Genomic DNA, 15681 nt, shown 5'->3' with positions numbered 1-15681 from the left:
ATGAAAGTAAGCATGCATGCATGTAGCACATTGAGGTACGAGTTCTTGTTTGCAGCTGCGAAATGCCAAGAAAGATCTATATAGGTCAGACAGTGAAAGCATGGTTTTGCTCTGCAGACTGCAAAATTGAAACTAATTTTGCAGAATTACAGGTGATGCCAGTAAGACAGCTGCAAGCAGAATATTTGTTAATAACTTACATCTTGCAGAAGCCAAAACTCAATAGCTATTGTTTTTGTTAGAAGAGCACTTGTTACTTCTTTAGCCTGGCCCTTTCAGCCTGTAAACCGGTCCAAGCAATGCAGTCTGTCCCTGGTTCTAGATTATACATGCTATTTTCCTTTCGGTCTGTTTATATTATTAACATACCAAGAATAATTGATTGCATATTCTCCTTTTCCCAGTTGAAAAAAAGAAAATTTAAAAAAAAAAAAAAATCTTTCACTTATTTGAAATGGATCGCTCTTTAGTTGGGGAAAAAAAAAAAGTCAGAACATACTGTGTATTACAAGAAGCAAGGTCATGACATCCAGCGTAGCTAGGAAGGATTTAGGTCATGGAGATCCTATGGCATAGTGTTCTTATGCAGACATCAATTTAGTTTCAATTTGCAATATGTGATTTTCTTTATGTTACAATAACATGAGGTGTGATAATGTATAGACTGCAAAAACTATCAGAAAGCCATTCAGCGGGGAAAAAGTTGCTGTTCAAAGCTGGGAAGAAATAAAACTAGTAAAACATTACCACAATTTGGAGGGAGAAGAGAGTTTTAATGAGATAATTTTAACGCATTCAGCTCATTCAGAGGTAATTCGTCAAACTACGCAGAGCTTTTTCTTGGATTGATTAATAGAAGAAGTATGTTCTTAATTTCTGTTGTGACATATTGCTTTTCTTGACATTTGTCCTCTAGGTTTTTAAGCCAAGTGTTCATGATAGGATCCATCTGGCTTGTAAGGATCAAGAACTTCATTGTGAATAATGTTTAAAAACATATCCCACCTGGACGCCGAAACACTGGCAATGCTCCAGAATAAAGCTATCTCCATCACTCTCCCAGTTGTGTATACACTGGTGGCTATTGTCAGCATCCCTGGCAACTTGTTCTCCCTTTGGGTGCTCTGCTGGCACATCAAACCCAAAACACCTTCTGTTATCTTCATGATCAACCTAAGCATCACGGATCTCATGCTGGCCAGCTGCTTTCCCTTCCAGATTTCTTATCACATCCAAAGAAATCACTGGAGCTTCGGCAAGACCCTTTGCAGCCTCGTGACTGTGATGTTCTACTCCAACATGTATTCTTCCATACTGACCATGACCTGCATCAGCATCGAGCGATACATGGGTGTGGTTTATCCCATGAAGCTGATCAAGTGGAGAAGAAAAAGATATGCCCTGGCTGCCTGCCTAGGTATGTGGATTCTCTTGCTACTAGCCTTCTACCCACTGGAAAGCACCGATCTGACCTATGAAGTGAAAGAACTTGGGATTATAACCTGTTTTGACGTCCTCAAATGGGATATGCTGCCCAACTTCCCAGCCTGGGTAGCCTTTCTCCTCACACTATTTGTTGTGCTCTTCCTGATCCCTTTTGTTGTAACAGTTGGATGCTACATTGGCATCATTCGAAAGCTTATTCAGACATCGAACAGATATGGTAACAGGCAGAAGACTAGATCCATATACCTGGCAATGATAGTCCTTCTGGTATTCATCACTTGCTTCGCCCCCAACAACTTTATCCTACTTGTGCATATGATCATCCGCCTGTTTTATGGCAGGAGTTTGTACCCTGCCTACAAGCTCACCTTGTGCCTTAGTTGTCTCAACAACTGCATCGACCCCTTCATTTATTATTTTGCATCCAAAGAATTTTACCAGAAGTTCATGCAAGTGTTTCGCCCTAAGGTACTGCTCAGTGACAGTTTGGAAACCAGAAGGGAAAGCTTATTCTCTGGCAGGACCATGTCAGCCAGATCAATGTCAAGTGGACCTATGGATGGGTTAGAGGGAGTAAAGGTCTATTTGCAAAGGCAGGAAAGTGTTTTTTAGCCTTAGACATGCCCAGAAGAACCTGTGAGATCCATGAGCAGACACAGAAAATGTTTCTTTTTGAATGGCTACCCTCGAAATACCTTGGTCAGTGACAGAACTCAAGCCATGCTCATACTGCTCAACCTACTTCAGTATTTTCTGCTGAGAAATGGAAGTGTTAAAAGGAACTGAGTTTATTCAAAAAGCCACTGAAGCAAACCCAACATTGATAAGTAGGGCCTGGCCTGGAATTAGTTCAACTGCATGAAAGCAAGGGATAAGTTTAGAATAAAAATTACCTTCAGGTTGTATGATCTCAGTATCTAACCAAAGGCTTGTGATTCTCAGAGAATGTGAAATATTACTGTATATGAATTAGAGGATACACTGAAGCTGGATTTGGAGTAGGGGAATTATTTTTCTAAGCAACATGCTGGGGGTTTTTTGTGGTTTTTTGTTGTTGGTTTGGTTTGGTTTGGTTTTGGTTTTATGTATTGCTTTTTTGCTTTTTGTATTTCTATTAAAGAATGTACAAAAACAGCTTGTCATTTTACCATTAATGCATAACACATAGCCACTGTGAATTCACCACAACACTCACCCAACTGTTTATCACAACCAAACCACACTAACCTTTGAAAAGGTTAGGTTGACTCATGTTATTTATTTCAATTTTATACAGCGAAATATCTCATGCAATAAAAGGAAAGCTAGAATTAAAAATATTTAAGACTACTTCAGCTGCTGATATTTTCATTTCTTGAAGTTAATTTCTCAGGACAGTGAGGAGCAGTTGAAAACAGATTTTCTCACATTGACCTGCTACAGTAATAATGCTGCTGCTTGTATGTGGTTGGTATGAACAAGTCATTTTCACCAATTCAGTATAGCCTATACACAGAAGCACCATCAGCCTCAGCAGAGAATTTAGCTTTATATAGTGCATGGACAATTAGTTTATCTTCCTTACGGTGGTGGTGTGGATTATTAACCAGATTTTCAGCTCGATATATGAGAATTCTACCACAGATTGGAGTGATTCTGTGACAGCAGAAACCATCTGAAAACCTGTCCCTATGGCCAGATGTCAGAAATGTTCTTCTGTCAAGCAGGCAAACAGGAAAAAAGAAGAAAAAATGAAAGCAATGCTTAAGAACGGAAGATGTACCAAATACCTGGTAATATGCTATGGCAGGTTGATTGTGTAGTCCTGTGTCTGAGACTCCTCTCTGAAATATCCTTCTCCAGGTTGTCTGCATTTACTGTGCCATGTTTTAATTCTTCTCACATCTCACCAACAGCCTGTGTGCTTGGAATGACAGCTGCTACAGGACACGTACTGGGGACAAAATTTTTCCTGTAGTATTTTCAGCTTTATTACCCACCTTTGGCCCTCACTGACAGTGAAGAGCCAAAAAACACCTGAGAGAGACAGACAAGTTCCCCCCCTCAAGCAAGGCAAAGCTATACCATAACCTTTTTCTGTACTGCTGCTCTATCCAATGCTGAGTAGGAGGCTGTCTTCAACATCTTGTATAGCTGGTTCAGACACCACAAAGCTAAGCTATACTGATTTCTGAGCTACTGTGCCTAAGTAAAAGACAAAACCCAAGGCCCTTAAAATCTGTCTTTTTTCTTTGTGTATGACATGACCAAAATACAGGTTTCCACCACTAATCACCACAAATTTCTTCAGGATACAGGTGTGTCGAAGGTTAAGATTGCGGGGTGACAATAAAACCCTGGCAGATGTATTGTTAACCCCCTCTCCCCCCCACTTCCCCCTTTTTGCCCCTCCCTCTCCCCCCTTCCCACTCAGGACAGGCGATCGGGAGGGAAAGAAGGACAGAGAGAAGAGAGTTGGAAAAATTAAAGATGTTTTACTAATGCTACTAATAAGAATAGAGAAAATAATACAAAATATACAAAACCAATCTTGAAAGTCTCAGCAACTGCAGAGCCGGCCACCAAAGTCCTGGATTAGACTCCGCAGCCAACCGGAGCTGGATTCAGTCTCTCACTAGGCCTCAGTTCGCAGGGATGAGTAGCAAGATCCTCTCCTAATGTCAGCCATAAGGAAAAGGAACGAGATCCTCGTGATCTCCCGCTTTTATATGAAGTATTCACGTGAATGAAATGTTATACACAGTTGGTCAGTTTCTTAGTCACTTGTTTCTCGTCGCCCCTCTCGCGAGATGTCCATCCATGCTTATCAATAAGTTTGCATTCCATTGCTAGGTTTACCAAAACATGTGTCTGGTTCTCCAGGAAAATGCAGCTAATATGAAGGCTTTAGCTGACAGGCAAAATTCACTGAAAGAGAAACTTGTTTTTAACAAAACCAAGACAAGGTGGAATCAACTCCAAGATATTTGTAAGTCCTATCTTCTGCTAAAGTATTGCCAGTTATTTGGGGCAGGATAAATGTCAGTGGACATAGAAGAGTACTACCTTTGAAAAGCCATCTGAAGTGTTTTGTGGCATCTCACAGTATTGGTTTTAATTGATCTGCACATTTTCTGCTGACAGAGCCAACCTTAGTGATAAATAATTTGTCCAACTTAGCAAGTTGCCTGGAAGCTACCTTGCACTACCAGTGTGCTGGGTACATATGTGTGATGAGATGGGCTTGCTACTTTAAATCACCTCACGTGTGCTGAAGGAGAGGAGCCCATCGAATATGTTCCTATGTGAGTCCAGGGCTCTGAGCTCCTGTGTCAGCTCTAGCACCTGCTCCAAAATGCCTGATTGCACCAGGTCCTCCAAAGAAAGAACAATGGCTCTTCCTAAGCCGTCCCACATCCACCAGGCAGAAAAGCAGTTAGTTCATTTATGTTTTGCAAACCTGTGTTTAAGTTTGTGATTTCACCTTGCTGTTGAAGTCCCTTCATCATCCACTATCACAGAATTCTAGCTTTCTCACTACCAAAACTGTTTTCAGCATTTTGCTGTGGCTGAAACTTTTTTGGAGGTTATACTGAAATCTCTCTCCTCTTTTTTTTTTTTAAACACACAAGTATTTTTACAATGAAAACCATTACTTGTAGCTCTAATGCAGATTTTCACTTTGTTTTATCTTGAACACGATCCTCAAGTGCTAAGTGCCTCCTAAAATGTGATGCAATGTGCCTGAACTGTAACTGACACCAAATAGAACCAAAAGGGCAGAAACTTTGCACTTTGAACATCAACTGCTGTATTTTGAAAAATACTGAATTGCTCCCTTTGCAAGAGAGAAAAGATGCTCATAACTGACCAAAAATGCTCTTCTCTCCAGCCTCACACAGCTCGTCATAGCACTTCATCCCTCTTCTGATTTTGTCTAAAAAGGATGCCTCCTTCAGGTACCTCTTCATGCCATTTTACTAACTAGCCTCTAGCTAGCTCAGATTAGGCAAAATTCCCATTTGGGTCAGTGGGATTGATCCTTGAGAAAGGAATACAGAAATTAATCCAATGATTGAAATATTTTGAATCTGACAGTGTATACTGTGAAGTTTTAGAGTGTTTTTTTTTAGAGAGGAGCAGAAGAAATTATTAAAGCGGCCCAATATACTCTTCTTTGACAATGGAAATATGTCCTTCTGGGGCATGATGATGTAGCAAGACTTCTACCCTCCTTAGTTAGTGAGTATGAGTTGACATATATATAAATATATACACATAAATATAGAATGTCATTTGATAGGTTATCGAGAACTTCGTGTCTATATTGCCTTTGGTTTGGGGAATACAGATCCTGGGAAACATGCTTACTTGATTGCTTCTGTGGTTAATGTAATTTTACTGAGAAGACATGAATGTATAGGCTTCTGTTTGGTTTTGAGTTTTGATTTTCTGTGCCTTTTTTTTTTTTAATTATAGTTTAGCAATTTAATCTATGAATGTACTTGGTATTTTTGTATATATAATAATAATTAAAAACCAAACAAAAATGTAAAAAGTAAACAGAACATGATTTAACATTCTTTCCTTTCTTTGCACCTGCCATGTGTGGGAAACTTCCAAGCTTAGAAGAGGGCAGGGAAACCAGGTTATGAAATAAAATTAATCCATTTCCCATTGCTATTGTGCTTTTTTTAGATTTCTGTATAATTTTAAGTCTCTCATTTTCCCTAAGAATTTTGGAGATTGATTTTTTTTTTTACTTTTAATACCTATTAATTTTTTCCTTCATTTATATATATCTTAGAAGCTGTCAGTGGTGTACTCCCTTCACACAAATTTTTAAAACAGTGATATTTCAATGAGATGTTGGCTAACTTGGAATCCTCCCCCTTGCCCAACAGGTGCAGCAAATACATATATTTTTAAATTTCATTGTGTTTCTGAATGGCCTTGGCAGCCAGGACCTGTCCCAGCCCCAGTCAGGAGCAGCGTACTGGGGGGCACTGGAGCAGCCCCAGTCCCTGAGCATTGGGCACCTCCCTGGGGATGGGGATGGGCTGAGGCCAGGCCAGGATGTGGGCCCATGGGTGGGCCTGACTGGGCAGAGCCCATGACTGGGCAGGACAAAGATGTGAGGAGCTAGAGACTGTCCCTGTTGCAGCATCACTGGGGCAGGGGCTGGTGGCCCTAGGGGGCTGACATAGGGTACTGGGCCATGGGCAGGGTGGGGGGAGCCCCAGGGGCTTGGGCAGGGACAGTCAGGGCTGGTGGTGTCTTGATAAACATTCCCTAGACTGGCTATGCTCCATTTTGTGTTCAGTATCTGGCTACATTTATGCTGATACATGAGAGGGACAGAAATCATCCTAAAGTCATTTAATCATTTTTTGTCATTTTTTCCAGTTCAGAGTGTTTTAAAATAACAAGAGGTCTACATTGATACCCACCAGGATGGTGTTTCTCTAAAGAGGTGTTCATGGTATATGCTCCCTACTCAAAGGTGTGCATGATAGCATGAATGTTTAAAGGTGAAATTCAGTACTGGTAAGCGTGAAGTAACGCACATAGGGAAATCCTGTCATAGCTTTGTGTACAAAATGATGTCGCTTGGCAGTGACCACTATGAATCATAATAGATAATGCCATGCATCAGCTCAGCATTGCAGAAATCCATGTGTCACCCACACCATGTTTACTTTGTGTACTTCTGGTCTCTTCATCACAGATAGAACTGGAAAAGGTCAAAAGAAGGGTATGTGGCATGATCTAAGGTATGAATTTAAAACCTTATGAGCTAAATAGTTTAAGACTCTTCAGAAAAGAGCCAGTGTAAGGTAGGTCGGAAAGAGGACTACAAAATCCTCAGTGGAGCACAGAAACTGATAGGGATGAATTTAACTGCCTTTGACCAATTGAGAACTGAGGGATAACATATTAAGCTAATGAGATCCAGGCTCAAGGACAGGAAAAGCTAGTATCTCTTCTCATAACACATAGTAAAATTGGGGAACACCTTCCAAGGGTGTTGTGGATGCACATAGTATATGGGTCCACAGAGAAACTGGAAAAGCATATGAAAAAAGAAATGAATTGTCACTTACTAAATAGGCAAACAACAAGAGACTTAGGAAAATACCTAAGTTTAAGATGGTCAGAGGTTGGAGGAATATTAAGAGGAAGTAACATTATGTGACTGCCCAGTTCTTCCTTTCCAGAAATGCCAGTGCTTGAGGCAGGACACCATAAGCTAGACAGCCCTTTGGACGACTCTACTCTCAGGCTCCCATGTAAGGCCTGCTAGAACTGACTTGGTGCCAGGCCTCCTCCACTCTGCCTGCTGGGGTGCTGCCAGTGGGGGTTCAGCAGGGAACTTTGCCTGTTATGGTGTTGGAAGAGGCTATCCCAGAGTCAGCGAGGAAGCTGAGAGTGCCCCAGGGGGCAAAAGCTTGGCCCTCTTGCACTTAGCCATCTTGACAAGTCACAGATTCACAGGATGGTGAGTTGCACCAGGGAAGGTTTAGATTGCATATTAGGAAAAATTTCTTCACAGAAAGGATTCTCAGGCATCGGAACAGGCTGCCCAGGGAAGTGGTTGAGTCACCATCCCTGGAGGTGTTTAAAAGGTGCATCTACGAGGTTTTTAGGGCCATAGTTTAGTGCTAGAGTTAGGTTACGGTTGGGCTCAATGATCTTGAGGGTCTCTTCCAACTGAAATGATTCTATGATTCTATGGTTGAGCTTGGAAGCGACCTCTGGAGGTCACCTCATCCAGCCCCCCGATCAAGTATTCCCTCACATTCAGGTAAAGATAAACTTGTGTATCACCTTTCAACAAACCCCTCTGCCTGCTGCTAACAGTTAACCCATTTTTCTTCAAAGCATATCATTATGAATTCCATTTCTAACGTATTTTCTCACCTCTGCTCTCATTTTTCCATCACACGACTCTCTTGAAGGCTGCTGCTGTTGCAGATGATTAGGAGGAGACCTAATTGCCCTCTTGAGGCAGGGTCGTCCCCAGTTGCTGTCTTGCTTTCAGCTTCTCAGGGAGCAGCCTAGTCTACTCTTAAAAGCTGTCACTGCTGCATTAGTCAAGAGTATGATTCCCTGGCCTCAACTGTCACAAAAATGTTGGCAAGACCTCTAGTGTTCCTTTGCTGAAAAAGCATGTAACACTGGTTTCTTTTTCAATGACCTGACAAGTTCCTCCAGAGAAGGTGATTTAAGATACTCTGACAGCATCTTGTCCTAGTAAAGTCCATTAGGGGAATCGGTTTTATTGGCAAATATTTTAGATTTAGCTAAAGCTGCAGGTAAGTGCCCAAAATGAAAATGACTCTCACAAGAATGATTAGGACACAAGCCTTGTTTTTTGTACTTAGTAATTAATTCCACCCTGGGAAAAAAAAAAAAAAAAAAAAAAAGTCTTTATTGGAATAAATCTTGTACTGTATTTCTTCATTTATGGTGCAGTTCATAGTCTTAAAAGGAGTTATTGAGAGCAAAATTTCAAACATATTATTCAACTTGATATATTTGGACTACATTTGTTCTGGATTTATTATTTGCAAGTAAGTGTTCTTTAGTCAAACCTATAAAGTGCAACCTGTGGAGAGCATAATAGAGTAGGGCATATTTTTTATCTGAAATATTTTTTAAGCTTTCTTTATTTTTGACAAAAAAAAAAACAAGCCAAACCAAACAGCAACAACAAAACCAAACCAAAACAGAAACACCTCTGCCTGTATGGACTCCTCCTGAACATCTTCTCTTTCAAGACTTGGTTGCAAGTATTATGACTTCTGGTATTTTTCCTTAAAGTCTAAACAGCTGGCATTTGTTATCAGACAAGGAGACTCTCTGTTCTCCAGCTGCCAGCCAGAATACCTTTCTAGCTTTTAGCATAAATAAACAACTCAGCACACTGCTTTGCTGTCTTGGCTCATGATGATGTCCTGCAGTCAGTATTTTTCATTTTCTTCTGCAGAAATTTTTAGCACTGGGCCACTGATGGTCCTCTTTCCTCAGTTTCTTCACCACTGCCCACGTGACCTGGCTCTGGCATGCCACGATCACTCCAATGCAGAAAGTCAAGTGTGCATCTTGCCCCGCTGGGAGCTGCCAGGGCTAGCTGTCCTTTGAAGCTTTCCCCAATATCTTCCACACTCTTAATTGCTGTTGTTGGATACAGTGAGGTACCAAAATAATAGGGAAGTGTTTTGTTGAGTGCCTTAAATCTGAGGAAACTCGAAAGTTTGGCTCTTCTGCTGTATACCCGAGTAGCCTTGTCAAAGGAGAAAGGACAACAGACTTAAGGGAGGTATAAACAGATTCAAAATAGAGATGGGAGACAGGCTGAAGAAGTAACTTCTGTGGCAGTGGAAAGGAGAAATAGACTGAGAGTTTGGAAAAAGATCCAGAAAGATAGTCTCTGATAGTCTCTGCAAGAGGGTAACTGCAGTTAGAGAATGTCTGTAAATAGTTTTCTTCATAAACACACAGTTTCGTTTTAGAAACATGGAGCCCCTTCAGGGTGAAAGTTGGAAGCGGCACCAAATCTCCACATCTCTGCTGTAAGGAAAGGAATGTGATTAACAGACAAATAAACCACTACCTAGATACCGAGCAAACATCTGACACAGGAGCTCAGATCTCGGAAATGTGGGCTTGCCAGGCACAAAAGATGCAACTTATCCGATCAAAAGTTGATATATCATGTATTGTGCTAAGCATCTTATTGCTTGGTAGCATTCATGTTGACTGCCTTCTCTGTTTCTAAAACCTACACAACAGCTGCTTTGGCTGTTAGTTGCACTCAGAGATCCAGACGTTAGTAGACTTCCACATTACACTAGACTCACACTACAAATCAATGTTGCTATCCCAAGATTCTTACTACCTTCTTCTTGAGAGTTGTGTTTGGATTTTGTCAACTTCATGCTTGTAACAGCAGCCTGTTCATCTGATGGAAAGCAATGTTGGCTCATGACCTGGGAAATAATATTCCTGGGAACCTCAGCAAACACTTACATAGGCTGCAGGTCTTTCTCACCTCCCCAAACCTATATGGCTTCAGAAAATAAAGACAAATACAGCAGTTAAATTACTGGAAGCCTCTCCCCATGATTTACCTCTACAAAGAGAAGTTACCACCTTCTCAATTAGAAATCAATGGCTTTTTCTCCTTCAAAAAGTTTCAGCACTATAACACTAATGGTTCTGTTTCCTCAATTCCTCATTATTGTCCACAGCCTGATATTTTCTCTTTCCCTGTTTCACCTTGTTTTCCACAGTACAGGCAGAACATATCAGTATCTCACCCCATTCCGATGAATAACGCAAATCACTCTGTACACTTTTACCTAAAATATCAATACATTTGAGCTTTTTTAACAAGGCAAGTGTTCCTACATATTGCTGCTAAAGCTTAAACTTCAAAGGAGTACAAAAATAAAATACAGCAAATAACTTTTCATCAGTTGATAAATATTATCAGATTGAGAAGATAAAAGACAAATATAAAGCCTTTACTCTGACAATATTTAGTCTATGTTTTCAGTTTAATATTCAATAAAGTTATTTGGGTCACAGGGTGGAATTATTCCTGTTCTTACAACCATGCAAATTTGCTGGAGAGGCCTTAAGCTCTGTTACAAACATATCTTAGCATCTATTAATATGTTTATGATGTCCCATTAGCTCTGATTGTTCCTATATGTATATACATGCATGCATACCCAGTTATATTAAGAGATCATAATACTTAAAACCAGGAGATCAAATGTTTGTGGTGCATGGTCTTAAATACTTACAAGTTACAGCTTTCTACAGCTCTTTGAAAGTCTGTCAGCAAATACACAGGAAAATTATGGGATGCACTGCCCTCTTGTGGAAATTTAAATAACGAACTTGATAAGAGCTCCACAAATGTTCTTCACCTTGGAGCCTCAGAAGTCGTTTTCTGGAAGAGCTGTGGTTCCAGCTGAAGCCAACAAACCTTCTCTCCTCTGCATCTTACCTTCATTTCCCCTAACTTTATACTGCTGTCTTTGAAGTAATTATTATACTGTACAACTAGAATGAAGATTTGTTCTTCATACTTAGGCAAATACATTTTGTATTTTATATATGTATTCATGTGTTTTATATAAATACACACACATATTTAGCATGTGCATGTTGTGTATATAATATATACCTTATGTACACACACTCATTTTCTGAAAATATTTTATGAGCCTGTTAATGTGTTTTTCAAACATAGACAATTCAGAAACAGTGGTCCTTATAACCTGGTATACTACCTATTTTTCTCTAGAGATTCTGTGTTAACAGGAGTTAACCATGCTAGCTAAGTATCAGTTGTACACAAAAAGGTAAAAACCAAACCAAACCAAACCAAACCATAACACAGGTAATATTTAATGATACAAAGACGTTTTTAAAGAGGGAAGTCCCTGATGGTGAAATAGAAGCTATCTTTAAACCACTAATGTTCTTTCCTCTATAGTAAGAGAAGCAAGATATGTTAATTACATCATTAACTGTGCAGACACATTGGACTATGGCAAGGATTTCAATGGCAGAAAGAGGCTCCTTGAAACACATAAGTCTGAGCTCGCTGAATTAATGACGTTATTCTAGAAAAGCCAAGCTGCCTTGTGGAAAGTGAAATGTTCATTCCCTTCATAGTGATGTCCCTAGGATTCTCCAACTTCTTCACAATGGAAGTGCATTGTTCCCCAAGCAAGTTGACCTTGTGCTTGTACAAGTGACTCAACCAAATAATACATTCAGGTGGAAACAGATACACTCACAGTGATACACGTAAAAGTAGGCACAACGATTCGATTATCATAGTGTTCTTTACATTCTTAAAGGTATTACTATCATGGCTGTAGCATAAATAAGTAGGCAGAAAAGCAGAGAAGTCCAGAGCAAAAATATCAAGGAAAGGTCTCTGCAGTTCAGAGCTCCAACTCCTACTTTGCTTTTGTTCAAAATACCCTGGGTATTTGAAAAAGTCAACAGTTTCATAACCAACCTTGGACAGGCTAATCTTTGACTAGCATAGTCAGCCAAGACAGAAACTTTTGTGATAACTGCTGGTGTCATTGATTTTCACCTCAGTCAGCTCACTGCAGCCTCACATTTGTTCTGCCTGATGCCTCCAAGGCTGCAGTGGAGCAGTTAATGACAATTACTTGTCAAACCTCTCCCAACCACAGTAGCTTATGTTATGTGGTTTAGCTTTTCTCATAGGGTTCTTTGGACTTATATTTAGATCAGCATAAATAAAATAAAGGTAAATGAAAACACGCATTTCTACAGCTTCACGGTTTTGTCTTTTAAATAAACTACATCACTCTTTGTCATGTAATTTTATCTGAATAACAAATTTACTAATTATGACTCCTTAAAAATAATAATAAAAAAAACGCACCTCATTTTCTTCACACAAAACATTTTTTGTGATCTCCATTTTTGAACATTGTCTGAACTTTCACTGGAAATAATCTATAAAAGTTCCACTTATTTATTTATTTATTTTACCTTCAAAAAGTCTGTTGTGCAAATCAGAGGAGCAGCATACAAGCTGAATTCAGCCAAGGCAGATGTCATGCTTGTCATACTGTTAATACAATGCCACATGTAAGAAAAATGAGCTATGCTGCATGCATCTCTACAGATGACTACAGACAGATATGTCTTCCATTATTGTCTATCAAAACAAGCTGTCAGGAACAGAATGTGTTCTTTCCTATGGGCTGGAGTCACGACTTCATTATCTTGTTTCTGTGCCAGTGAAACTATACTGGAAGACTGAATAAAATGAGAAAAACAAGAAAATCAGGCTCTTTGGTTTGAGATGGAAACTTCGCATTATTGTCTTACCCCTCTGGAGTGTCTAAATTTATCAAGCTTGCTTATATAGCACACAAAGCAGGGCATAGTATAGAAAGATGACTCTGGATAAGAAGTGTGTCCCAAATTCTAGGAGCATCCATACAACTGTAGTTTCCTTTTCTTTGATCAGTATTGTAGTCATGTTGAAGATGTACACATATTAGGATTTACAGTTATGTTAAGCTCGCAGACATTAGGGGTAGGGATGTAATATTTTTCCAAGTGGAATTAACTCCACATCTTTGTCCTATGTGTGCCAGGAAACACGTTTCTGTTACTTGATGAGATCCTCGTCCTTTTATTCAGTCAAAAATTATATCAGTATCATACGAAATACACTCTGGTTTCCATTTCTGTAGTATCTTTCAAACCTCCTTGTTTGCAAAAAGCAGTGTCATAGTTCACAGCCCTGAAAAAGAGCAGGGAATTTGTTCTGACAAGCTCTATGACAAGCACGGACTATTCCTCTCTGTTTCACACAAGCCCTTTCCTTCTAGTTGTGTCGCCAGCTATCCCAGAACTATTTTCAGTATTATGGATTTTCTGAGGACAGACATCTACATTCACAGTTGCATTTAATCTAAGCATTTTAGACTGATTTTCAATTCAGTATAATTTCCCTAGGTTCTTAGTATTTTTTAATTAGTTGAGAAAAAATGTCTTAAAAGATAAATTTTCAATTCTCTCAGGTCACTGCCACCCATTGAAAAAAAATCTAATTTAGAAATTTAAATTCTGATATTAGGATAAAGTACAACCTGTCAGGTTATGGTGACAAAAGCCTGATCCCTATGCACCATGACAGGAGCAGGACACCAAGGGTGGGAGGAACAGGAGCCCTTTCTAAGGTCTGCTACTAGAGGGGTTCATATTGCACATAGGCACATATTTATGTGTATGTGTTTATAGATGTATTTCCTGCTAACAGACCTTCATCCTGAGCAGCCAGCAAGGGGGACAGGAAAGGACCTTTGGGGCTGTGTCCATGTCAGTGCTGTTGCTCTGTGTGGTTTGCCATGCATCCATGTATACATGTTGCATAGCATGTGCCTGTGTGCTGGCAGGCAATCCACGCTCAGCAACAGGACACTGTGGGCACAGAGCTCACAGTCTCACCTCCATTAGTCTACTGGATTTGGCAACCCCTAACACAACCTATGACAGATATGGTCCATTAAACAGATGTCAAGAGAGTGGATTATTCAATGCAAACTGCTATTGTAATGACTGGATGTATCTTTTTAATGCTAGAGTACATATTTCACTTCCTTACTAACCAGCTGAGAAAATATACAGCATTAGAAAGGGTGTGGTTAGTAGGTCGAGAGAGGTCCTGCTCCCCCTCTACTCTGCCCTGGTGAGACCACACCTGGAATATTGTGTCCAGTTCCGGGCCCCTCAGTTCAAGAAGGACAGGGAACTGCTGGAGAGAGTGCAGCGCAGGGCAACAAAGATGATTAAGGGAATAGAGCATCTCCCATATGAGGAAAGGCTGAGGGAGCTGGGTCTCTTCAGCTTGGAGGAGACTGAGGGGTGTTTGTTTATAAATATATAAAGGGTGAGTGTCATGAGGATGGAGCCAGGCTTTTCTTGGTGACAACCAACGGTAGGACAAGGGGTAATAGGTACAAACTGGAACACAAGAGGTTCCACTTAAATATGAGAAGAAACTTCTTCTCAGTGAGGGTGCCAGAACACTGGAACAGGCTGCCCAGGGAGGTTGTGGAGTCTCCTTCTCTGGAGACATTCAAAACCCGCCTGGACACATTCCTGTGTAGCCTCATTTAAGTGTTCTTGCTCCAGCAGGGGATTGGACTAGATGATCTTTCGAGGTCATTTCCAATCCCTAAGGTTCTGTGATTCTGTGATCACACTATTTGTAGGTTATTTGGAATAAATCCAAGTTTCTGTGTTAAACTTTTCCTACTTGCTTAAAAGGCCAAGTAGTGGACATCCCATCCACTAAGATTTGCATCAAAACAGGTGGTGATAATGGCTCCTTCTCACCGAAAAAAAGAAATTAAAAAAAAAATCACTTTTTTGCCAGATGCTCACTTCATTAAAGCCGGGGCGGGCGGGGGGGGAGGGAGGAGCGGGGGAGCTGTTAAACGTGGCTCCTATGGCAGGAAGCTTGCCTGTGCCACCCAGCCCTCTTCACTTAAGCCTGCCGTTAGGTGCTGTACAGCTAATTACTGGTAAAGCTACAACTCCCCACGGAACCACCCTCACCCCTCACCGAGGGGCGGCTGCCGAGGCGCGTTTCCCACACGCCGAGTCCACTGGCGCCGAACGCCGACTGCCGCGACCCCGCGGCCGAACCTCCTTCCCTCCCCGGCCCTGGGGACT

General features: G+C 40.6%; 1 protein-coding gene and 1 long non-coding RNA gene across 6 annotated transcripts in view; one reads left to right on the top strand and one right to left on the bottom strand.

Moving 5' to 3' along the window:
* The window catches only part of P2RY8 (P2Y receptor family member 8), a 38307-nt gene extending 32138 nt beyond the window's left edge, over positions 1-6169 (top strand). For all 5 annotated transcript variants that reach the window (XM_082051490.1, XM_082051491.1, XM_082051493.1 and 2 more), the window contains 2 exons: positions 917-3743; positions 4392-6169. In XM_082051490.1, the coding sequence (XP_081907616.1) occupies positions 985-2058 (1074 nt within the window). In that variant the 5' untranslated portion in view covers positions 917-984 and the 3' untranslated portion in view covers positions 2059-3743; positions 4392-6169. The remainder of the gene's footprint in view (positions 1-916; positions 3744-4391) is intronic.
* A 2908-nt stretch (positions 6170-9077) lies between these two features.
* On the bottom strand, positions 9078-10484 carry LOC309446339. The gene is made up of 2 exons (XR_014185446.1): positions 10325-10484; positions 9078-9999 (listed from the first exon to the last, which is right to left on the bottom strand). It is a non-coding gene; the product is annotated as an uncharacterized lncRNA (long non-coding RNA).
* Positions 10485-15681: the final 5197 nt, after the last annotated feature.

This window comes from Streptopelia decaocto (assembly GCF_964273445.1).
Source record: "Streptopelia decaocto genome assembly, chromosome: 1".
NCBI lineage: Eukaryota > Metazoa > Chordata > Aves > Columbiformes > Columbidae > Streptopelia > Streptopelia decaocto.
Note: the sequence above shows the minus strand (reverse complement) of the source record. Positions and strands in the feature narration are given on the sequence as shown.